The 20,099-nt window shown below is 45.9% G+C and overlaps 2 protein-coding genes across 2 annotated transcripts; both read right to left on the reverse strand.

The window, feature by feature from the left end:
* Positions 1-10,884: 10,884 nt before the first annotated feature.
* On the reverse strand, positions 10,885-14,150 carry HOXA5 (homeobox A5). Its single transcript, XM_051963362.1, has 2 exons — positions 13,126-14,150; positions 10,885-11,978 (listed from the first exon to the last, which is right to left on the reverse strand). Exons 1-2 carry the CDS (start codon positions 13,682-13,684, stop codon positions 11,728-11,730), a joined length of 810 nt encoding a protein of 269 aa, XP_051819322.1. The 5' UTR covers positions 13,685-14,150; the 3' UTR covers positions 10,885-11,727.
* Positions 14,151-14,246: 96 nt separating this feature from the next.
* Positions 14,247-20,056, reverse strand: HOXA6 (homeobox A6). The gene is made up of 2 exons (XM_051963366.1): positions 17,556-20,056; positions 14,247-16,144 (listed from the first exon to the last, which is right to left on the reverse strand). The coding sequence occupies exons 1-2, from the start codon at positions 17,992-17,994 to the stop codon at positions 15,879-15,881; spliced, it is 705 nt and encodes a 234-aa protein (XP_051819326.1). The 5' UTR covers positions 17,995-20,056; the 3' UTR covers positions 14,247-15,878.
* Positions 20,057-20,099: the final 43 nt, after the last annotated feature.

Raw genomic sequence — 20,099 nt, forward strand, 5'->3', positions numbered from 1 at the left:
TCCCCATAAGCAAGGGGTCCCCAGCCCTCCCCCACAGGCGAGTCCAAGCTTCCTTTCCTCACCCAGCCCCTCGCCCCTGCTCCCCGCCTCACACAAAGGTGCCTCCTGGACCACCAACCCTACGCACCCAGAGGTCCTGAAGCCCTTCCCCAGGCCCAGAGGGCGTCGCCCCCCGTAGCCCCTCCGTGTGGCTTCCACATAGGAAGGTGGCCCTTTCCCACACACAGATCGGGTGGCCCTTCTGGCACCTGAGGAGCTTCACCTGGGCCTGTAGCTCCAGTGCCGAGTCATCTTTGTCCTTTCCCAGCTGGAATAGGGGGGACCTTGACTAATCGGAGGCTGAGAGAAAAGGGAAATCTGGCTGGGGCTGGGACCGGGGGCGGCCCGAGCCCACTGAGGACACGGCCTCCTCCGGATGACCGTGTCTGGGTGTGTTTGGGAAGTGCATGGAAAAAACAGGAAGGATCCCTGCGCTGGAAGTCCTTCCCTGCCGCAAGCCGGGAGAGCAAGGCCGGCGGCTGGGCTTCTAGCTGCAGGTCAGGCTCCGGATTGACGTCTGCCTCAAGCAGGGGAGGGGATTGGGGGAGAGGCTGAAGCCTACCACAGGGTAATTGAAATTTGATGGTTAAACTAATTACTGCATTATTAACAAATAAATTACTTATTAATTCCACTCAGTGTTGATCTTGGAAATAAATACTAAAGCTGCTTTTCTCACGCACACATGGAGGTTTTCTCTTTCCTTCTCTGGATCTAGCATACACCTTGCTTTCTGCCCCCCACACACACCTCGTTTCCTTTCTTCTCCAATCGCCTCTTCTTCTCTCCCCTTCTCCGTTGTCCTTTTCCCTGCTCTCCCCTCACCTTCCCTCCCTTCTCCCCTCTTTTTCGCTCCTTTCCTTTCCCTCTTCTTTCTTTCTCTCTCCATTTCATCTCCTCTCTCCCTTCCTCTCCTCCTCTCCTCACCTGCCTCCCTGACCCCAGGAAGACCGTTCGATTCACCCAGAAATCGAGAACAAACAAATCCACAAAGACAAGGCCAGGCCACGATTTTCCCGAAGGGCTCTTTCTCAAAGGGCATTGGGAAGACAAGCTTCCTCCCCGCTTGGGTTTCCAAGGTAGACAGAGAAAGTTCGAGCCTAAATCCCAGCGACACTTCAGAAGGAATAGCATTTCTTTCTCCATTTACATTAGTTAGCACAGGAGTTACTGAATGTTGAAATATAGCCATTTGATGGATAGACATTTAATGCTTAGCCACATAAAGCCTATTATAGTCAACTAATCTTTAAACTAATTTAGGAAAAGAGGCTCAAGAAAAGGATCCTTTTGGCTTTTTCTCTAGAATCTCCCAGATTTGAAAAAAAACAAAAACAACCAAAACCCAAAACAAAACCAAAACAAAGAGCTTTTGAAGCTATTTTCTACTTTGGGCCTGGGATAGGGAGCCAGAAAAGCACAGAGAAATAGGACGCGAATACAGGCTTGCTCGCCGCGGGCACGGTCGATTGAAAATAAAAGCAAGGGGATTTATCACACGCGTATGTGTGCGCGTGTGTATATGTATGTATGTACACACATACGTGTACGTGTGTACATACAAAATAACAGCTAATCAAATATCCAGATTTCCCCAGAAGCTCTCAAAAAAGCCGCTCTGTGCGTTCTCGTGATGAGCTCTAGCAGTGAAAGGCAAGCCGGTAAACAGAACCACAGATCCACCCTGCAGAAGAAATACACCGCGCAATCTTGCATCTTTTCTCTTGTCATCAACTCTGCCTTCTTAGGTTTTTTTCTGGGTCTGTTTATTATGATTTCCCGGCATTAAACCCTAAAATTTGTGTTTAACTGCACTTTTCTGCGATGCTGCTATTTTGAGAGGTTACAAAAGAAAGCAGCCCTGTTTTGTGTCTAATCGGCCTAAACTGGCGAGCTGGAGTCTGTTATTCACGTGGCTCTGTTCCTCGGTGGAGATGGGCTTCTTCGGGATCTCCTAAGGCCTGTAACTTGTCTTGGTGGTTTGCTATCATAAACAAAAACTCGGCCAAGACCACCAAGTGTTATCTCAGACACCGACATTTTGACATTTTAAAGCGAGATTTATGGCTGCAATAAACAACCTCGGTACCTCTTCTGATCCGACCAGAACCTCCCTTTGCAAAACAGTGCATCATTCAACCAAATTAAGTCACAGAGAGATAGATTCTAAAAATTAAAACACCTTTTATCCCAAGAAATGTGACACCATAATTAGCCTGGGAAGACACTAACCCAACTAATAAAACAACCAAAAGTTTACCAGCAGTATCTCTCCGGAGAAGAGAATGGAATTCAAGGAAATGAAGCAGAAATGGAGAGGTCTAATCTTCATATACCAACTGGATCCAATTCCAAGTAGGGAAAAGGGGTTTTCCCTTCTTTGTAAAACATGTAAGCACATCTGCTCATTCCACGTGCTCGGATAAAATATGTGTGCAACAAAAGATTTCTTTAAATCCCATTAGGTAAAATAACTTTCCATTGAATTCAAGCACCATAAATGGGGATGGGGGGGAGGCAAAGAGGGGCAAGTAAGAGACAGAGAAGGAGAGGAAAGGAAAGGAAAGGAAAAGAAAGGAAAGGAAAGGAAAGGAAAGGAAAGGAAGGAAAGGAAAGGAAAGGAAGGAAAGGAAAGGAAAGGAAAGGAAAGGAAAGGAAAGGAAAGGAAAGGAAAGGAAAGGAAAGGAAAGGAAAGGAAAGGAAAGGAAAGGAAAGGAAAGGAAAGGGGAAGGGAAAAGAAAAAGGAAAAGAAAGGAAAGGAAGAAGGAAGGAAGGGAAGGAGGGAGGGAGGACAGGAGAAAGGAAGAGAAAAAGAAAAAGAGGAAGGAAGGGAAGGAGAAAAGAAGAGGGAGGGAGGAAGGAAGGAAGGAAGGAAGGAAGGAAGGAAGGAAGGAAGGAAGGAAGGAAGGAAGGAGGAAGGAAGGAAGAAGGAAGGAAGGAAGGAAGGAAGGAAGGAAGGAAGGAAGGAAGGAAGGAAGGAAGGAAGAAAATAGTGGGAGAGTGGGGGGAATAGGCAGTGGACAGAGAGAGGGAGAGAAAGGAGAACTGCATTTTTAGTCTAGTTTGAATCTGATTTGAATCATTTTGAATATATTTGGATCAGCCTTTCCTCCTGAATACAACCCTGTCCCAACTTTCAAAGTGACCGAAAAGTGACACCGGGCGCATTTTGTTTCTTATTAATCTCACACATTGACAGTCTTTGTTAAATAACAAGGCGCGCCCTTCACCAGCCGACATTTTCATATTTGTTAGACGCGCTGACCTGAAGTTCACCTCGGCCTTGGACTTAGCTGTTCTCAAAGGTCTATACAGTGTCTTTTAGATAGTTGGGTGCTTTGCCCAGGTCACTCCTTCGGAGAGAAAACCAAGGGGGTGAGGGATCACAGGGAAGTGTACACACTGTGGAATGGATCGACTGTATCTGTCCTTTGTTCCTTGGAACCAAGATCCCTCTTCCCGTCCCCCTCACCCAACCACATTGTTTAATACTGGGCACTGGCAAAGGAGTCCATGAAACTTTGGGGTTCCAAAAAAGAGGGGGTCACATTTTAAGAGTGATTATTCACGACATTCTCCAAAAGAAATCCTCATCAGCCATTCGGTTTCAAATAGTGAAGCCTTCAGTAAGATGTATCCAGGGCTATTTGTTTTTGCTGGGCTTTAAAAAATAAACAAAACCCAGACATGGGAAGTGTAACTTACATTCGTATTTAAATGAATTTTGACCATTTAAATGATCTATCAATGTGCTGCCTCGGAGTAAAGGAAAATTTTATCTGAAATTTATAATTGCTGGGAGATGTTGACAGTCATTGAAATCTTTTTAAAAGGGGCGTCACAAACTTTTGATCTAAAACACGATGAAAACGTGCACTTGAGGACACATAATTTTGGGGAAGGTCAGGAATAGAGTAGGTTTTCATTTTCTTCCTAGCACTCATCTAGATATGGTCAAGGAAATGTGCAAGACTGATGCCCAACTCGGGCATGAGTTCTTTCTTCGCATCACCAGTCAGAATTACACACAGCTCAGAAGAGTGTGGAATTTCTCCATGAAGAAAGGCCCCACAAGTGGAACCTTTCCTTTGCTCCCCCCCCCCCCAAATCACAGAGACCATGGCCAGAAAGTAAGCCACCTCAGTGGTTGCAGGGATTGTCCTGCATGGACCTTCACATGCATGCATTTACATTTGCAGAATAATCAGATCCCTGGATGTAGATTGAGCAAAATAAATATTTCGTATTTATCTTCGTGAGCCCCTAAAGTCAGCTTAGAGAAACTATGCCCCCCAAAAAGAGACTCTCACAATGAGTACCCAGTGGCATGTAAACCAGATTTTTTTCCCCTAGCTTCCAAATGCAGCTAAGGAACATGAATGAGATTCCCTTGCCTATATTAGGGACTCAATGTATTCTTGTTTCCTTTCTTTTCTTTTCTCGCTTTTTCGCTGTCCCTCGCTACCTCATCACCCCTTCTAAATATAAATTTAAGTTTTGCTGAAAATCATACATTGATCATATTTTTCTTTTTAAAAAGTGAGATTTCACCACGACTCTTGGGTCCCCTGCTCCAAATGTCACATTTTCTAGAGTTGAGTTATTCTTGTAAAGAATGGAAGTTGCCTTACATTTGAAGGCAAACGATAACTTTAGAGTAGGGACTTGGAAGCGGAAACCTAAACACCACCGAGGGTCTTTTCATCAAGCCTGGGGAACCCAGAACTTTAAGGAACATTTCTTTCTTAAGGGATTTGGCAGGGGGAGAGGGTGCTATCTATTTTTCACAACTTAGGTCTCTTTCCAGATAGAGCATATGAATCGAAGGACAGTTTTTATTTATTTTTTAATCTGAATATATCGAAGTCTGGTCTTGTTCCTCCTCCCCCCACCAAAAAAAAATGAAATTAAAATCACTTTCTAAAAAAAAAAAGATCTCCCCTATACCACTTTCCTGCCTTCTGAACCACGGAGGGGAAGGGGGAAGAGCTGGAGGAGAGCATTCGATGCTTACGTTCCTTTCAAAGATAAAATAAAATCCGACCTCCAGGAGTTGGGCGCATTTTGGTCCGCGACAAAGCCCTGGGGCAGGCGAGCCTTCCTTCAAGGCTGGCAGGCGATTTGGAACTGCAGCTATTTACCTGCTCCCTCCGAGGTACCCAGAGTCCCTCAGAAGGGGGCCCGATAATTCAGGATGAAATACAGCGCGTACTCCTCTCGAAAAGAGGAATTTTCTATCCTTTGCTCAGTAATTGAGGTCATCCGAGCGCCAGGGTTCACCTGGAGTCCATAGCATGATGCACGCGAAACTCGACGCTATATTTTATCTTTTGTGTTGATAGCCCGCATCTCGGCTGTAACATTGACATCAAGCTCTGTCTGGGCAGATGACGGAGAGTGGTGCACAATGTAAACTTTTGACCCTCAACTTTGTGACCCGCGGTTGTAACGCCCTAACCACAAAGATACACAAAAGCGATGCCTCTGGGTTCTTTGAGGATGGCGAGGGCGCCCTGTTTGTTTCAATAGTTCGGCTGCCCCCCCCACCCCCGAAAGTGTATTTGGGGAAAGAGGAAGGACGAAAATATATTTTTCCCTCTTTCATTATTGTATTTGCTGTCCAATTCATTTCCCCACTCTTTCGTCAGCGCGGAGGGACGAGATTAACTCCAAGAAGCTCCTGATTACATTTGCAAGGGAAATCTAGGGTAAGTTGGGGGAAGAGTGAAAAAAAGCGAAAAGAGAGAAATGATGGGGGGAAAGTGGTGGCCCGGACTTCCATCCGTCATTTTTCTTTTATTTAAAAATAAAGACACAACAAACCTAATTGTTTGGGAAAGCTTGCCTAGGCAAAGGAGTTGACTGTGAACTTGGTCTGAAGCGAGCTCTGCTGGTGATTCCTAGGGTGTGCAGATTTATCTTTTCTGCATTTACTTAACCCGGCAGTGAACTGCGCTGGCTGTCATTTGTTTGGCGATGACAGACTTCACCTCAAGCAAGGACTGTTTCACAAAATCGCAATAATTACCCAATAACCTTCATAACAAATATTATTATTGAAAAGAGGGAGGGAGAGGAAAAGGCAGGCGGAGAAAGGGGCAGTTCTGGTAAAATACCAAAGGAGGGGACCCTGCTCCCCATTTTGGGGACTTTCCAGGGGGGTTCTGTAGCTCCACCATCCTGGGAGCATGTCAGAAGAGACTGAACAAGGGTCTGCTCTGGGAGGCCTTTCCTGGAGGACTGTGGAAAGCTCCATTGTGGACCAAAAGGAAACCTCCTGTAGATGGTCTAGATTGTCCTCTTCATGGAAGGGCAAGCCAGGAATTATCTATAGCTCAGCCACGAAGCACTGAGGTCCACTTAAACTGAAAGGTTCGTTTTCCTCCTTAACGCCCTCTAATCCACAGTGGGTGCGTATGTGTGTATAGATTATATATTCCCTTATTATTTGGAAACGGTAATATTTCGAATGGCCCCAGTGCAAAATATTCTTTCTGATATGAAATATTACTTGTCTTCTCTGAAAGAATACCCACCAGGAGGCATGCGAAAAGAAGAAAAAAGTCAGAATCTTGGCGTGCTGTTTTGAAATGAGCCCATGGAAAACTTAACAACCTATAAGTAAGTGTGACCAGAAGCTTCCTATAATGTGTTTATAGTTCAAGGGATATTGTCATTCTTCCTGCTGGAAAAAATCTGGGCCTGGAATTTTAGGGTGTTTTCTCCTTTTACAGGGTAAGATACATGAATGCCCTTCTGTCACTGGGTGAAATTAAATATCTTAATAAAGACAAAAGAACCAGGGCTTTTAAAAGGAAGTTACCTCCCACAAAATAATTCAAATCAAGAAGGATCAAGAAAAAATAAAATAAATAAAATTAAATGAGCAGAGAACTAGATCATCCTATATTCTTTACTCCGAGCCATTTAAATCTAGGGCCGAAGGAAGAGAGGAACAAAGATAGACAGATAGACGGGGATGGGGAGAGAGAGAGAAAGAGAGAGAGAGAGAGAGAGAGAGAGAGAGAGAGAGAGAGAGAGAGAGAGAGAGAGATTTCCTCAAAATAATCTTAAAATGATGCTAATTAGATTTAGAATTTTTAGAAGTCACAGAACTTTGTTGGTCTAGGTATCCACAAAAGAGGCTATCTTAACTTTTAATTTATTTAAAGAATACAACTTCCCAGATAAGATAATAATTGTAACTAATATTTTAGAGGAGTCAGTTGAGCTCCTGGATAGTTTGTGGAAACAGATATTAGACAAACTCCTGTTTGTCAGTCACCTTCTTCAGGGTTTAATGCACACAGCTTTCTAGATAACTAGCTATTCATAGATGCATCTACACACTTCCTCTGATTAGGCCACTAGGCAATATGGCAAGGTCCCTCTACTTCCCTTTCTGTTTGTTGTTTCGGGCACGAAGAAATCATTCATCTAGATTACTTGAAGGACACTAAAATGAAACCTTGAGTTAATGTTTTCTAAAAATGAAGGCGGAAGTCTGGGGAACAAAACAAAGAACCAAGATTTTACACACACAATCACCCACCCACACACAAATACACACACATATAATCCTTAAAAGGGGGGAAGGGGAGAAATCTAAAAGAAATCTGAATTACTTGAGCTGTATAGATATTTGAATTTCGATGATTATGTTAAAGGATCACACAATATAACTTATATGACGCAGGTTTTCCCCAACCAACAAAAAGAACTGGTCAGAACCAAACAGATTTGATATTTTCCTAGAAACTTTGCTTTTTTAAAATGTTGCTTCTTAAACCACTGATTCTGTGGGCAGCTGTTGGATGGATGTTCTCTGTCAAAACATAAACTCTATACAATAAACTTTGGTGCAATTTTTAAAACCCTTGAATCTCAAGTCCCCTATCAGGAGAATTGAAAATGCTCTCTCAAGTTATTGCTTGTAGGAAGCTATCCAGATCCTAAGTGAGGAGAGCATTAAGAAAGACAATATTTGACTTTTTTTTTTTTTTTTTTGCTTAATTCCAGAGACCAGCTGGAGAAGTTAGGCTGAACTCAACAGTATCTTTAGAAGGGACTTTGAGGTTATTTACTAAGTCTATTGCTCCCAGAATTTAGCCAAGCACATCATCTCGGAATGAGGTTACATTATAATAAAGTTCGTGAGGCTTTAAAGGCCCTGAAAAATTTAGAGAGTTAAAGAGGGAGGTTAGTGAATGTAGGTGGAGGATGAGATCAAATAGAAAAATACAATCCTTTTTCACTAAAGAATGAGCCGCTGGTGCCATTTTGGAAATGGTTGTTTTCAAAATCATAGATTATGTAAATTGTCCATGATCAAACAGAGTGAGGGGCTGACAAAAGAAAGGCGGAAATCTCCTACTGACAAACGACTCATTTCTTCCCTAAATTCCCTTTTATGGAGTGTCAGGAAAAACAAACCTAAGGGCCCTGCAAGACTTTTAAGTTGGACATTTAAAATTGCGTTATTTCCCCCAAAACTCCAGAGCCAAGGTTTTAATGGGTGGGGTTATGGGAAGTGGGAGAAAGAGGTGCTATTTTTTTTTCCTAATTTCTAATCAGATAGACCGTTCTGTCACCTTTTCAGAGTAAAAAGCACTGAAATAGTCATTCTAGAGAGAGAAAGAATGTGAGAAAGGAAGGGGAAAAGGAAGGAAAGGGAAGGAGAAGAAAAGAAAGAAAGGTTCTTTTACCCTTTTCATTCAGCTCTGGAAATTCAAAGAACAGAGTGAAATCCGGCCATAAAGTTTATTGCTGAGTAATCACAGGCTGGTGAGAACAGCCCCACTGAAATAAACAGGCAGTTGAGGCCTAGTTCCCACAGCTGGGGGTCGGGTGTGGGGGAAAGGGAAGGATAAGATCTCAAAGGCCAGAACTCTTGGCGTCTACATTTCCAGGGATGCTCTATCTATCGTCTTGTCTATACCATGATTTCCATTCTCTAAAATCCAAATGTGTTGAGTGGCCCTGCAGGGGTGAAAAGTGCCTTTTAAATCGACTCCTCGCCGGTATTCTGGACCAGAACATTACAGAAACTGGTAAGACAGAGAAAGGATCCCTTAAACTCAGACCCTGCCAAATGACTTCAGTCTTTGAGAAGAATATTTCAATAGTCTCCTCCATACACACAAACATTACCCAGTCAAGAAATTAGTAACCAGCTGGCTTGGCAAGTCAACATCACCCTTCCTAACCCTTGATACTGGAGCAGAGTATCCTGGCCCAGACTCCTTTCCAAGCCTGCTTCAGAACCCTGAGGATCCAGCCTGCCAGCTCCCACCCACCCACCCACCACCACCAGGACTCAGAGAAGATTTAGCCAAGATGCAGGACCAGGGCTTTCTGAGAGGCTGCTTTTCAGATTCTTCTCCCTCCCACCAACCCACACCCATACCCTCACCATATACATATGCACATTCTCACACACACAAAAATCATCTTTTTGCAAACTGGATAGACCAGACACAGAGAGCAGCGGAAGTCATTAACATCTGCGGTAGTCCAACTAATTAAAGTTAGGCCTCAGGATTAATCTCTGCCAAAGTCACTTATTGTGGTTTACTTGGATGGGACTGGTAAAAATTTCAGAGCTTGCTGTTAGCACTTCTTTTTGGGGAAGGGAAGCAAGTTTGCAGGCAGATTCATAGTCTGGCTGAATTGTTCTACTCTTTTGAATGCAGTGGCAGCCCTCAGAGTTACTGAACCAGAGAGACAGAGTCAGAGGAACTGAGAGAGAGTTAGTTCACTGGACAAATAAACTGTAAGGAACTCAAGAGTCAAACTTACCTTAACTTGCTAGGAGCCATTTTTCAGAGAGTTTTGAGAACTCGTGGTTTGGGCACTTCTGCCCCTAAAATTGACCACTTGAATGACCAGGTGCCACATGTAGCCTGCAAAAGAGTCCAATGAAGTCCAGCGTCAGTGAGATTATATGTTATGTGGTATATAATGTTGGATGTCAACTCCCCAAAACCATAAAACTTACTTTAATGGCACCACGTGACTTTCTATAGCCAGTGAGCCTATCTGTCTGTGCTATGGATGATTTTACGATCTAATTCATAGACAAAACCCTATTCATTTGGCACCCAAATGTCATATAGCCGGAACTGGGGCTTATAAAGTTTACTGTTTTATAACTTTTAAAGGAAGGCATCAATGTAAGCACTCAGTAAATGTGCAAATCTTTAGTTGCTCTTCGAAGCTCAGAAGAGTTAACCAATCGAGCTAGGATGGGGGTAAGTAACATTACATTTGTAGCGAATTAATTGTAGCAAAAGGAATCCTATCTGTTAAGGGTGAAATGGGGGAAGGTGGTGTTAGGATCTGACTCTGGTGAAGAGGGTTTTGGGCTTGGGATCCTGGAAATACCAGGGTCTCCAGCTAGTTGAGACCACAAGAGCAGTTTAAGAATGAAGTAGAGATGTTGTGAAGCCGAGGAGGGTATTTTAACAAAGAACATGATTTCTCTCTTTCTTCCTTTCTTTTTTTTTTCTTTCCTATCTTTTTCTCTTTTCTTTTCTTTTTTTTCCCCCCCCAAATAACAAACATTTTGGTAAATGAAAGGCAGGCAGTGTGATGAGGACTTCTGTCCTGCGATTTCTTCTGTCCTGCGATTTCTACCTCTCTCTCAGGAGGTAGTTAAGAGAAAGTTTCAGTGGCAGAGAGCTCACTGGCGGATACACTCTAGCCTTTGCACCAGCGGGCCCTCGCTGGCCAGGTATTCCGCTGACCCTGGGGCTCGGGGCAGACCCCGAGCCTCAGAATCTGGGGGGGAAAGAGGCAAAGAGAAAGGACGAGCTCACCATTTGGTACAAACCAGCTCACGAGAACTTACAATAGAAAGTTTATTTTTTGTTTCCAGTCAGGTTTTTTTTCTTTAAAAACAAATAAAAAAAAAAAAAGAGCTTATCACAGTTTGCTTTAAACAGCCAGACTTGGACTATATTTGTAACTTTGTTCACAAAAACAGACACCACTGAAGCTGCGCGTATAAGAAGCCACTTTTTTTTTTAGGAGTTCGTGCAAAGAGTTGTACAAAGGCACAGCAAAACAGACACTGCTTCGAGTCACACTTGCCGTCACAGATTCACTATTCACTACACGTTGATAAGAAGTTAACTTGTATCTCATCAAGTCATCTCTACAACAGCATTAGTTAGTTACACAGGGAATATAGGTAGTTAGAATAAAAATATTTTTAACAGCTTGGAGCTATTCAGACAGGGACACTTCCACGCACATGCACAGTTAAAGAGACGGATCGAGTGCAACACACGACATTGGCACTAAACAAGGTTGGGGGGGGGGGGAAGGAGGAGAGTCTCTCTCTCTCTCTTTTTTTTTTTTTGTTTTGTTCTTTTTTCTCTTTTTTACAGTTACTTCAAGTAACACAGCTCGCTTTATATAAATAAGTTAAAACATCTATTTTTTTTTTCAAGACAAAGCCATTCAGGACAAAGAAATATACAGAAAGCAGATCTACTTATACACTTAAACAGGCGATATAATAATGCTCATAAACAGGCTCATGATTAAAAGGTGGGTGCGGGGGGGTGACAAGGACAGGATTTCTTCACAGAAGTAACACGAGGAAGTTTCAGAAAGTCACCTTTAGTACTGACACTAGGCGCAGGTTCCACTAATACTGCTCAGTACTTTTAAACTCTCGGATAATTAGGGGCGAAAAGCCCCTCCCGCCGCGGCCATACTCATACTTTTAAGCTTATTATCTTTTTTCCATTTCATTCTCCGGTTTTGGAACCAGATCTTAATTTGTCTCTCTGAGAGGCAAAGAGCATGTGCTATTTCAATCCTTCTTCTGCGGGTCAGGTATCTATTGAAGTGGAATTCCTTTTCCAGCTCCAGGGTCTGGTAGCGGGTGTATGCAGTCCGAGCCCTTTTGCCTTCTGGTCCTCCTATGTTGTCTGCAACAAAAAAGTCACTGATTTTAAAACTCCGCAGCGATTTGCCCGAAGGTCCTGAGCAGCCCACGAGAGCCACGGGACCGTTAGACTCCGGACGATTGTTATTTTGCAGTGGCTGGGGGGGGGGGGGACACGCTCAACAAGTCCTCTCTCCACTTCTCTCTTCCCCCCCCCTCCCCGCCCGCCCCCCATTTCCTCTCTCTTTCCTTTCTGGAGAGAAAACAATACGATTTGGCGACGGGCGAACAATCAGCAGATGTAAAGCTTGGAGCTGTGGCTTTTTTTTTTCCCCCTCTGCTGCCTGCTTTCTGCCTCCCCACCCCAGGAAGCTAGTCTCCCAGAGGCACAACCCTCCCAGCTTTCATACGATTCACTTTTACGATGCCCTAAAAGCCCCCTAATAATGGCCATTTTACGATACGAAAAGTGGCCGCCGGGTCATCCTTCCTCAAAGTTCCAGGGAAGAATGAACACCCCCGCCCCAGCCTACCCTCTGTTCCAGCGTTCACGCCCGGGGTTCTTTCTTTTTCCCCCATTTATGCCTACTCTTCGCTTCTTCTCCCCCCCCCCCAACTTCATAACCCTGCGAGCTCTTGCCCTTATTATTTCCTAAACTCCTTTTTTTGGGGGGGATATAATTAGTAACGCTGTTTCCCCAGGAAAGCCCTGCTAATAAATTATCCGCCGTGACAAGCACCTATTCACTTCCCCCATTCCCAATATCTACCTCTCTGCCCCCTCAGCTGTTAGAGTTGGGAGTGAGGAGGAAAGGTTGCGGATTTCTTTCGGCTCCCCCCTTTTCCCTTCGCCTCGCCTCTTTCCCTCCTTCTTTCCTTTTCGTCTTTCCTTTATGCCTTAACTTGTCTCCTAAAGCGGCCATTTGATTTATCCCATTTCCCAGCACAGTGGAACTGAGCGAACTAGATGTACACGAGAGAGAGGGGGAGATTCAGGCGAGAAGGAGAGGGAGAGGAAAGAGAGCCACAGACAGGAGGAGAATGGCAGAAAGAAAAGATAGGCAGGGACAGGGGAAGCAAGACGGGCAGTGAAAGACAGAGCTCGTGGTAATCGCGGCGAGAGAGAGAGAGAGAGAGAGAGAGAGAGAGAGAGAGAGAGAGAGAGAGAGAGCGCCCAAGGTTAGCTTTACCATGACTTATGTGCAGCTTCCTCATCCAGGGGTAAATCTGGGGCTGGGCGGGCTGGGCTGGACTTTGCTCGCTCTGGGCACTCGCCTGCTCGCTGCTCGCTGGGGTGTCATCCTCAGTCCCAGACGAGGTGCCAACCCCCTCTCTGCTTATGTGAGTGCTGCTGGAATTGGACGAAGTGCTCGTGGAGTTAGCTAGCGAGTTTTTCACCCCGTGATGACTCTCGCTGACAGGCGAAGCGGCCACGGCGGTGCAGGGCAGAGGGTCAGGTGGAGGCGAGTGAGACGACGTGGCAGGTTGGTTATACCTGGGCTCCGTGGACGCCGAGGTGGCATTGGCGGGGTAACTGCGGGCTCTCTCATTGGCACCAAAGTGGCTGGAAGCTGAGCGCCCGACGCTGAGATCCATGCCATTGTAACCATAGCCGTACCTGCTGGGATGCATGCTCGCTGAATCCCTGTATTGCTCGCTCACGGAACTGTGATCTCCATAATTATGTAACTGGTAGTCCGGGCCATTTGGATAGCGACCGCAAAATGAGTTTACAAAATAAGAGCTCATTTGTTTTTTGATATGTGTGCTTGATTTGTGGCTCTTGGTCGTTTTGTGCGTCTATAGCACCCTTGCACAATTTATGATGAATTATGGAAATGACTGGGACATGTACTTGGTTCCCTCCTACGTAGGCACCCAAATATGGGGTACGACTTCAAATCACGTGCTTTTGTTGTCCAGTCGTAAATCCTGCCTGATGACCTCTAGAGGTAAACTCGTGCACTAATGGGGGAGTTGGGTGGATGCTGGAGGCTCGGCGCGCGCGCCCCGGGCGCGTTCCCGCCACCAGCTCCCGGCTTTCAGTCGGACTCTTGCGCCACCCTCTGGAGACAAGCTAGATCTTCACCCTGCCGACCAGGGGCTGCAGGGCTGGGGTCGAATTGAGGTTACAGCCCATTATAGCAAAATTATTGCATTTCCCTCGCCGTTCCATTAGTATGTACCAATTGTGAGGGCTATCAGCTGCAGATCACCAAACTAACGATAATGCAAAAGACTGGGGAAAATTGTTTACTTTTATTATTTTGCATCCACTTGCTTTTCTTTTTCCTTTCTTCCCCTCTAATTGTTGGTGTGGGTTGCCTTTTTTGTTTTTTGAGTCCGGGCTTTTTTTTTTCTTTTTCTTTGGGTCCCGCTGTCAGGTCAGAATTCTGTAAAACACCCCAATCCCCTTATTTCTTTAGGGTGATGTACACTGAACCAATTGGAGAAATAAATCTCTCCTCCCCCCCTTCAGCAGCTGCAATCACAGCCCTGTTTTCTGCAGGCGCATAAGGGACACTACCCTGCCGATTTTAAATGACAAACATCTAGCAAAGATAGCTTTTGTGTTGTAGTTTTCCAAGGCGAGGTCAAATTCCGTACAATTTTATGTCCCCGCCGAATTTTTTTTTTCCACAAATAAATATGATTTTCATAGATAGCTATTCCAATCGCTTTAAAGACAGAGCTCGGGGAAAATCTTCGTATTCCAGATGCCCGAAAGCAAGGGGATTTCTTGCTGCGTATCTCTGTGCCCAGGCTTGGTTCCCCGAAAATGCAGAGGCTGTGCTGGGGCGATGCAGAGATAGCTCGATAGACCTGCTTTGGGAGTCCTGCTCTGATGAGAAAAAATTCAAGGAGAGCCAGAATAGAAGCATTTCAGGGCAGCTCGGGCTGTCGCCTTTATTTTCCTGGGCTTAGAATTTCGAAAGTAAATGACAAAGGTAGCAGAGAGATAAGAGACAGTCTGGACCAAGCCCACGAGCCACTTGGAAATGCGGAAAGCTCAGGCCAATGTACCACCTAATTAAAAAAAAAAAATGCCCCCTTCTTACTGACATTAAAGAGAGGGGGGAGAACCAACAACAACCCGATCTTCTGGAATTGCAGCCGGGACTCCCGTGGTACTGTACCCTCGGAAAGATCGGGCTTCTCCCGAGCCTGCAAAGTTCAGTGCCCCGATTTTCTTGCCTTGCCTGGAAGGTTGCTTTTTTTCGCAGTTAGACTTAACCGTCTTCATTTGGGAACATGAGTTTTATAGCTCCTTCTAGTCGACTCTTTGTTTCCTGAAAGTTCTTCCATTGCCCATTTCTGCCCGAGGCGAAATGACTCTTAGAGGTCTTTTTGGGGGGAGGGGGTGCGGGGGGACCCCAACTGTCTTTTCCCTTCTTTGTTCAGCAGATTTATTGGTTTATGTCTTGTTGCATTGTTGCTTACTACCGTAAAACTTTTTGTAGATCCCGCTGGACAGCCAGCTCCCAAACACCGTAGGGAGGAGACGACCCCGACCGTAAATAGATTCTCAAAGGGTTGAAACGCCGGCTTGGTGCTTTTCCCCCTCCAAATTAGCTCACAGTTCAGATGCTAAACCATGCACCTATTCGCTTCTGTAACCGAATCGCAGCTACTAGAACAGACACTCGGACAATCCGAGATGCCCAACAGAAAACAGGGTCCCTTCTGGGGGTGGGGTCCCTGGTTTACTGACTTTACAGGAGAAGGGAAAGGGGAGCTATGTACACAACAGACTTCTAAATGACTCCTATTTTTTTTTCTCTTAAGAAACACACAGTTGATTGCAAATATATAGCCTCTCCTCCAGCTTTAGAAATAACAGACTGTGATTACTTAGGGCAGCAATAGTGTCGGCAGAAGGAGAACACAAGGGGGGAAAGCCGCTAAGAAAGGGGAAGGCCTGGGAACTTTCCTGCTGCATTCGTTATTCTACTCCCCCTGCCTTTTCCTCTGTTTCTTCGCTGCTGGGCTGTGTGGAATTTATGAGTTTGTTCTCTTTTTTCCATTTCATTCTCCTGTTTTGGAACCATATTTTGATCTGTCGTTCTGTGAGACAGAGCGCGTTGGCGATCTCAATCCGGCGCCTTCGCGTCAGGTAGCGGTTAAAATGGAACTCCTTTTCCAATTCGAGGGTTTGATATCTGGTGTAAGTTTGCCTTCCCCTTCGGCCGTGGGTGCCGTACACGGTACCTGGGAGAAAGAAAGGTGAAGGGAATTGCTTTGAAAAAAGGTCTAGGGTTTCAAGAAGAAAGAACAAGACATGCTCTAAGCTAGCCCCCTCTAGTCTCTTCTACAAGGGCAAGCACAGGGGTCTATTTCTGCCTTGGCTAATTCTGAAATAATCAAGGAGTCTAAATAGGTCAGTGTGATTTGTCCTGGCTGGCTTGGGTCTTCTCACTTACAATTATTGCTCTGTGTTTTTGATATCTACGAAGGAATGACTGGGGGCTGGAGAGGGAGCCATACTAACCTCTCTCTCTATAGAGAGAGAAGCAGACAATCATGTGTTTGTGCCTGGGTGTGAGTGTGCACAAACATCTGTGGAGGTATCAGTGAAAGCAAGCCATCATAGGGCAGCCAAATTGTAAGTAATAAAAATACTCAGCTCTCACAACTCCTCGGTGATTTTTCCAAAATCACCTTGCACGAAAGAAAATGGAGCATGCCCCCTTTAAAGATAAATGGATTTTTTTTAAAGGCACAAGACCTGAGGTTTCCAAATCTGCTTTAGTCCTGCAGTCTTGCTCTAAAGGACCTTCTGTTAGTGGAACTTCGGGAAAGCAGAGGAAATGAGGGTGGAGAGAGGATAGGCTTTCTGGAGTTTCTGGAAATTAATGGCCTTCAAGGCAAATAGGGTCTTTAGGGCATCCTCCACCTTAATTAAGCCCACCTTGCTGAGGAACTGAAGGGTTCCTAGGGTCTCAGAAGTTAGCTATTCAGGGAATAGTTTCTAGAAGAGGGGGAGAGGAAGTAGGAGGGACAAATTCTGAAGCTGGAGAACTGGGTCGTCCAACTGCTTTAGGGTGTCACTAGGAGAGAGAAGATTGGGCATCTCCATCTATCTTTGCATCTCCAGGGCGCATAGGAGAGGGGGGTTTGGTGTGGAGGGAGATTGATCATTAATGATGTGTGTGTAGAATGCTGGTCCACCGTGGCTTGAGAACTTCACACGAGGATGTAGCATGGTCTGTCTCTCTCTCTCTCTCTCTCTCTCTCTCTCTCTCTCTCTCTCTCTCTTTCTCTCTCTCTCTCCCTTTCAGATTGTCCATGTTATAGATCCCAAATAACTTGGCAATGGCAGCCCCTCACCACTCCCCAAAGGTGTCACGTTACATGGCGAAAAGAGCCCTGCCTTCCTATAACCTAGTTTCCACATTGAATTTTTTTCTCTTTCTTTTTTTTTTAATGTAAAAGAAAACTTTTTCTTTCTTATTTCTTTTCTTTATTTCTTTCTATTATCTGCTCTCTCTCTCTCTCTCTCTCTCTCTCTCTCTCTCTCTCTCTCTCTCTCTCTCTCTCTCTCTCTCTTTTCCCTTCCTCCCTTCTTTTCTTTCTTTGGTGGAGGTGGGGTTAGAGGGGGAATTGCATGCCAATGACTTACCAGCACAGGAATTCATCCGCTGCATCCAGGGATAAACAGGACTCGTGTACTTCCGGTCGCTGCCTTCGTCATTTAAGATTTTGCCCTGCACGCTGCTTTCGGATTTGTATTGTTGCTCAGGAGAAAAGTGCAGATACTCCCCGTGGCCCCTCTGTTTGCCACTGCCCGAGGGAGAGGCGCTACTCAGGTCCTTGTCTGAGTAGAAACAAGAGGTGCCGTACTCATAGGACGCTCGATTGCAAGCAATGACCGTGTTGGACTGTTGGTAGAAACAAGGTGAGGTGTATGTCTTGTCCTGGAGGCTCGATGCCCCATAAGAAGCGGGGAAATGCCTCAGAGCGTCATAGCCAGCTGGGTAGAGGGGGATTTGCCCGAGGAAGGAGTCCTGTCCATTAGGCAGGCTCCCAGGGAAAGTGGGATTCACAAAATAGGAACTCATTTGCGCTCCCCTCTGCAGGACCGTGATTTGTTGTGTATTAGTACATCTGGCTATAACTATTAGTAGTCATCGAACTGGTTTGTTTCTGGATGGCCGAGCGCCAAAAGCGACAGCAGCAAATAGCACCAGCTGACGGCGCGGCGGCCAATGGGAGCGAGCCGTGGAGCCCGCTCCCCGGGGACCCGCGGCGACCGAGCCAGCAAAGTTACAAACAACCCCCAGCCCGCACACCCGGCAGATTAATGGGCACGCACAGCCAGCCTGCCCGCCCGCCTCTCTTCCCGGAACGCCAGCCGAGGGCGGCCGGGGAGGGGGTCGGCCTCGGCCTCCTTGGCCTCGGGGCCCCCGGGGTTTGAGAGCCCTCCAGCCTCCTACACTTGGAGGGGAACCTGGGCCAGGCCTCCCTTACACTCTCTCTCTCTCTCTCTCTCTCTCTCTCTCTCTCTCTCTCTCTCACATAAGTAACTGGTACGCCCACAGATCTTCAGCCGAGAGGGGCCGTGACAACCACAGATTCCTCCCCCCCCCCTCCATATCTCTTTCCATTTCCCCCTCCCTCCCAAACACGGCTCCGAAACTGCAGAAAGGGACCCATTCGTCTATTTAGGCTCCGCCAGGGGGAGGCCGAGGTCAGGGGGTCCTTACCCTTACCTCTCCTTCACCTCCCACCCGTGGGCGCTGGAGTCCCACCGCACGCTCTAGGGGAGGGGCAAAGCTCAAAGAAGGCCTCCTGCCTCTCTTCTGCTTAGTGAAACTTGGGAAGCAGAGGGGGTCACCCCTTCCTCTCCTATTGACCCCAAAAGAGGCCTGCGGACAACTCGTCCAGCCGAGCCTTGTAAAAGAGGGAAAGGCACGAAAGGCAGATTTGCACTCTGCTTGACCGGAGAGTCAGGCACAGGCACTGTCCTAAATGGTTCTGATCCCCCTTTCGTGCCGCAAGCCGCTTCATTCCATTAAAAAAAAAAAAAAAAAAAAAAAGACTAAGCACCTCTACTGCCCCGACACAGGGACCTTCCGACGACTGCTGAGGTCCCAAACACCTGGGCCACAGCGACCAGAAATCCCCACTCTCATCTCCCCAGACCAATTCCCGAAAGAGCGATCCCGAATCCAGCCATTTTCTACCGAGAGCAGAAGGAAATTGCTAACTAACTAACTAACCAAATAGGCGACTTGTAAAGATTTGGGGGCACCCGAAGCCATCAAGGGTCTCCCCCAACTCCCTCGGCCTTCTAATCCCTCAGAACGTTCGCGTTTCCTTTTCCCTCAGTTCATTGCGGCTGTTTACACACTGAAATCGAAATCCAGAGAGACGTGTTTACCTTATTAAAAAGACTTCTCTATTGAACTAGGCGGTGGGCCAATACTCAAAGAGGCCGGGCAGCTCTGGCCCTGTTCGCAATCCCGAGGACTAAATGATCGAACCCTGGCTTTCAGAACATTTGAATGAACTGATAGATCTATAAAGGTCGAAATCTGTGCCCTGGGAGGGCTAGCCCAGCCCCAAATCTGACGAGCTCATGTCCTGGGTAGAGTTCTGGTAGTTAGCCCCAGAAATTCTGGATATCTAACCCCTTGCGCCCCAGACAGCGAATAAATGAATGCTTCTAACCAGGCTGACTTTCCAAGAGGTGTTTCCTCTAGATCTTTGACTTCCCTGCAGATGTATCCATCTCTTAAAAAAAAAAAAAAAACCCAACAACAACCAACAAAAACGCAATAACGTCCCAGTGGCATTTTTATGGTGGTGTTTGTAAAGCCTTCTGGATTAGCTTTAAAACCCTGAATTCTATGGTGGCTGGAGAAAGTCTATTTATACCATCTTGCTGCATTTCCGGAGGCTGCTTATAAGATCAGTAAAACCCTAGCGAATGTATGCAACTCTCAGCAATATCCTGGTGGTGTCAGCGATATCAGTGGCAGTAGCAATTACCTTCAGTGATCAAGCAGGAACTTTGTTAATCTCTTGCTATCCCCCCTCCATTTTCCTATCTCTCTTTTCACCCTCCTAATCTGGAGAGATCTGGTGGGTACATATGTATATTTACAAACATCCGTAAGTTGTATGTGTGTGTGTATATATATATATATACATATACATATGT

This window comes from Antechinus flavipes, chromosome 5, assembly GCF_016432865.1.
Source record: "Antechinus flavipes isolate AdamAnt ecotype Samford, QLD, Australia chromosome 5, AdamAnt_v2, whole genome shotgun sequence".
Taxonomy (NCBI): Eukaryota; Metazoa; Chordata; class Mammalia; order Dasyuromorphia; family Dasyuridae; genus Antechinus; species Antechinus flavipes.